The sequence below is a fragment of the Perca fluviatilis genome, chromosome 21 (assembly GCF_010015445.1).
Source record: "Perca fluviatilis chromosome 21, GENO_Pfluv_1.0, whole genome shotgun sequence".
Classification (NCBI taxonomy): Eukaryota; Metazoa; Chordata; class Actinopteri; order Perciformes; family Percidae; genus Perca; species Perca fluviatilis.
This window is the reverse complement of record NC_053132.1, coordinates 2,694,961-2,699,960: the sequence shown is the minus strand read 5'-3', so window position 1 is coordinate 2,699,960 and position 5,000 is coordinate 2,694,961. Positions and strand designations below refer to the sequence as shown.

General features: G+C 41.4%; 1 protein-coding gene across 1 annotated transcript; it reads left to right on the top strand.

The window, feature by feature from the left end:
- Nucleotides 1-2,325: 2,325 nt before the first annotated feature.
- LOC120551585 (noggin-3-like) lies at nucleotides 2,326-4,959 on the top strand. The gene has a single exon (XM_039789070.1). The coding sequence runs from the start codon at nucleotides 2,676-2,678 to the stop codon at nucleotides 3,393-3,395; it is 720 nt and encodes a 239-aa protein (XP_039645004.1). The 5' UTR covers nucleotides 2,326-2,675; the 3' UTR covers nucleotides 3,396-4,959.
- The last annotated feature ends 41 nt before the right edge of the window (nucleotides 4,960-5,000 follow it).

Sequence of the window (5,000 nt, the reverse complement as noted above, 5' to 3'; positions counted from 1 at the left end):
GTTTTGTGCTTTTTCTGGAATCTCTCTTTTAACTAAGTTTTTGTGGCTTTTTTTTTAGAAGTTGACTATCTGAGCTACTTTGTATATATATATATATATATATATATATAGAGAGAGAGATTTAAAAAAAGTAAAAGTTTTGACTGTAGCTACACACAACATTTCTGTTTTCCTTTCATTACGGGACAACGTCTAGGTAATGAGCTGTTATTTTAGGGATTTATTTCAGTGCAGACTTCATTTATTGGCTGCTGGAATTAACTTCTTTACTCTAAAAGCACTTTTTATTTACACTTTACACTTTGACTGCAGAAAAAAACCTCTTATTAATTCTTTAGATTATATATGCCTCAGAGAAAATGAAAAATATTCAGCCACTTATTCACACTTAATTGCACTTTCAATAACAAAATGTTGAACTGGTTGAGGAGATAGCTGTCGGTATGTGGATACATAAACCAAACTACAGTGAATATGCTGCATGATTTAAGCTTCAGGCTGACACATGTGAGTATATAAATTAAGATTTTTCCACACTCTGTGGCTGAATAAAGTTTGGGATTAGCTGTGTGACTGATATATGTTTCAGTTTGTCGCTGTCTCTTCCAGATAAAAAAATCTCCAACGTCCCAGTTGAGCCAAGGGTGGACTTTATGAAAAGACATATTTTATTTGATGGCAATAAATCAGGAGAGGATGTGAAGAGAAGCTCTGTTGCTACGGTCTAAACTCCAGCACTGCAACCAACAACATAGCTTTCAAGTAGGGGGAGCAGAGTTCATGTCCTGAAGAAGTTAAGGAGAAAACAAGACTTTCACCCAGGAAACAGGTGTTCATGTCCTGAAGAAGTTAAGGAGAAAACATAACACATTCGGGATTCATACGTCTTTTTACTTTTACCGAACATAAAGTACTTTAATTGATCTTAATCCTCCTCTTGTCCTCGGGTCAAATTTGACCCATTTGCAAAAGTTTCTACATCACAAATTTGGGTTTTCTTTCAAACAAACTGTCCAAAAAACCAACGTGGATGGTTCCATACAACACTCAGTTCACTACTTTGATTGAATTTGGGTGCTTTAGTCAATTTTATAGCATTTGAAGAAAAAACTATTGATAAAAGAATGTTGAAAAAAGTGACAGAAATGTCAAAAAGTGGCAAATGTAAAAAAAAAACTTAAACTAAAACCCACATAAACTTCAAAAGGCTCAGAAAAAGTCGACAAACGTTGAAAAAATTGACACAAACATCGGTGGGAAAGCCAAAAAAGTGTCAAAAAAGACGACCAAAACGTTGATAAAAGGTTTTTCATTTAAAATATTGACTCAGAAAAACCCAAATGTTGTGGCTGGGTTAGCTCAGTTGGTAGAGCAGGCGCACATATATAAAGGTATATGCCTCAATGCAGAAGGCCCAGTGTTCGAGTCCAACCTGGACGATTTCCTGCATGTCTTCCCCCCTCTCTCTCCCCTTTCATATCTAGCTGTCCGCTCCATTAAAGGCTGAAATGCCCCAAAACAAATCTTTAAAAGTTGCAGCTCGAGGGGCAGACAGTACGAAGAGGGTCAATACGATTTCCTCCTCCTTCTAGATGTGTTTCTTTCATTTAAGCTAAAACACTTTCAAAACAGACCAGTTCTGCACCAAGAACATATGTATACAATCATAAAACACATACTTATACATCCAGTACATACATGGGTGGAAATATAAGAAAAGATTTACAAAAAAGAAATGTATGTTTATGTTCTGTTACTACTACTACTGCCCCTCATCATCATCATCATCATCATGTGTGCATGCTTGTGATAAACTGAGTGTTTTAGTGGGATGGGAGGGAGTTTTCTCCGAGAGAGAGAGAGAGACAGAGAGAGAGAGAGAGAGAGAGAGAGAGAGAGAGAGAGAGAGAGAGAGAGAGAGAGAGAGAGAGAGAGAGAGAGACAGAGAGAGAGAAAAGAGAGAGAGAGAGAGAGAGAAGAGAGAGAGGGAGAGAGAAAAAAAAAAAAAAAAAAAAAAAAAAAAAAAAAAAAAAAAAGAGAGAGAGGGAGGGAGAGAGAGAGAGAGAGAGGGGAGGGAGGCTGGATGTTCTGCTGCCGTCAGAGGCGCCTTCAGTCCGGCTGCTGAAGGACCAGAGGAGCCGCCAACATGCGGACTGAGAGCTGCGAGCTGCGGGCCGATGAGCCGTCCCTCCGGGCTCTGCTGACCGGGGAAAGTCGGGGCTGAGTCCGCCTCTCCCCCCTCAAGGGACCCGGATCATCTGTCCGTCTCTCTCTCTCTTTTTTTTTTTTTTTTTTTTTTTTTTTTTTTTTTTTTTTGTCTGAAAGTTGGTGAGAAGTTTGGGAGCTCAGATTTGGATATCTTCCTTCAAACCCCGGGAACTGTCTCTGCTTCTCCTGCAGGATCACAGCACCGATTTGGTGCCAAAGGCCAGATTTCACTCTCTTTTTCTGCAGGCTTTATTGGCGTTTTCAACATTTTTGTCGCTTCTTTTCCCTTTTTTAGACGTTTGTCACGTTTTTCAACGTTTTGGGCATTTTTTCTGACATTTCTGTCACTTTCTTCAACGTTTTTTTTCTGACGTTTCTGTCGCTTCTTTCAACGTCTTTGGACCTTTTTTTTTGGCATTTCCCCCTCATTATTATCTTGCCTAGCATTGCCTAACTCCCCTGCCTGTATGCCCCGGGCCGGCCCTGCGCAGGACTCTCTCCGTCCGATGGATAACTCGTGCTACCTGTGCGCGCTGTTTCTGCTCGCGCTCTCTCTGGAGGGCATCACGTGCCAACACTACTATCTCCTCCGGCCCATTCCCAGCGACACTCTGCCCGTTGTGGACCTACGGGAGGACCCGGACCCGGCGCTGGACCCCCGGGAGAAAGACCTGAACGACACGGAGCTCCGGAGCGCGCTGGGCAGCCACTTCGACCCGCTGTGCATGTCGCTGTCCGCGCCGCCGCCGCCGCCGCCGGAGGACAGGCACGCGCCCGGCGGGAGCGAGGATGTAACCGAGGCGGAGCTGCGGCACAGGCTCTCCGGAGCCATGCCCAAAGACATCCGGGCCATTGAGTTCGAGGTCCAGCACGGTCGGAAGCAGAAGCCGAGTAAGAAGCTGCGCCGGCGGCTGCAGCTGTGGCTGTGGTCGTACACCGGCTGCCCGGTAGTGTCCGCGTGGAGCGACCTGGGCACCCGCTTCTGGCCGCGCTACCTGAAGGTGGGCAGCTGCTACAATAAGCGCTCCTGTTCCATCCCTGAAGGGATGTTCTGCAAACCTGCCAAATCCACTCATTTAACGGTCTTGCGATGGCGCTGCCTGCAGAGGAAGGGGGGGCTAAAATGCGCCTGGATACCCGTTCAGTACCCCGTTATATCCGAGTGCAAATGCTCGTGCCACAACTGAAAATTCAAAACTTTTTTTTTTTACTGATTGTTTTCAGACATTGAGGCTACGAGCCATTTCAACTCCGATGAGTCAGACACAAACTTGTTTTCTTGCAGCGGAGTGAAGAAATGTGTCTTTATTCCAAAACATTTCAACATTTTATGTGACTGCAAACGCTCGTGCCTTCAACTGAAAACGGCTCTGCAGCCAAAATCAGACTTTTCTGATTATTTTCAGACACAAGCAGAGATCTTTACGAGCCATTTAAACTCCAAAGACTGGAAAAAAGTCAGACAAAAACTTGTTTTCTTGCAGCAGAGTGAAGAAATTTGTCTTTATTTCAAACATTTCAACATTTTGTGTGAGTGCAAATGCTTGGGCCGCAATTAAAAAGCAATTTTGGAGTATTTTCAGACACAAGCAGTGATCTGCCTTTTATATTTGAGTGCAAATGCTCACTGAAAAAAAGACCAAAAAAAACTGAGTGATCTTTAGGAGCATTTTATGGAAGAGGATTGGGGTCATATGTAAAAAAATATATATATATTTCAGTTCTGAGTTTAAAATCACAATCCTGACTTTCTTCCTTAGAATTATGACTTTTTTATCACAATTTTGAGTTGTTGTATTTTAAAGTTTAACAGAAAGTCTGAATTCTCAGAACTCAAATATATTTTTCATACGTGGCTCTAATCATCTTCCATAGGTTTAACCTCTGAGGAGTCAGACAACAACTTGTTTTCTTGCAGCAGAGTGAAGAAATGTGTCTTTATGTCAAACATTTCAACGTTTTAAGCGACTGTCCCTACTGAAAACCAGACTCCAACCATTGTTTTCAGACAAAAGCAGAGATCTTTAGGAGCATTTTACAGAAGATGATTAGTGCCACAGTTCAGAAATGTGACTTTAAACGCAGAACTCAAATACATTTTTTACAAGTCAATGTTATCAGCAAACACATTAAAACTTAACACGAAAATAGAAATAATAATACACAAGACAATCAACGAAAACATCAAGACATACAAGTGCAACCATACAAATTCTCACACACACACACACACACACACACACACACACACACACACACACACACACACACACACACACACACACACACACACACACACACACAGACAGACACACACACACACACAATCACCGCCACACACACACACACACACACACAAACATACAGCCACACACACACATTGTAATTAAACAAATAAATAAATAGGTTTTGAGTTTGCATGTGGCCCTAATTATCTTCTGTAGTATTTAAACTCTGAGGAGTCAGATAAAAACTTGTTTTCCTGCAACAAACTGAAGAAATGTGTCTTTATATCAAATCTTTCAACATGTTATCTTTAAAGAAAATAAGATTTTGCAGCTAAAATCCAACTATTAGGATTATTTTCAGCAGAATCTGGGACGAGAGGACCGTCTCGCACCGTGAGGATGCATATTTGATGTACATGTTTTTATTTCATGACAGAACTTTGTATAAAAAGGAAGGTCAGTGCTGTTAATATAATCACATCTACTGTATTTGTATCTCGATTATATCTGTTTTATATTTATACTGAAGGATTAAATAAAATGTTAAAAAAGTTCTGCTCCAAA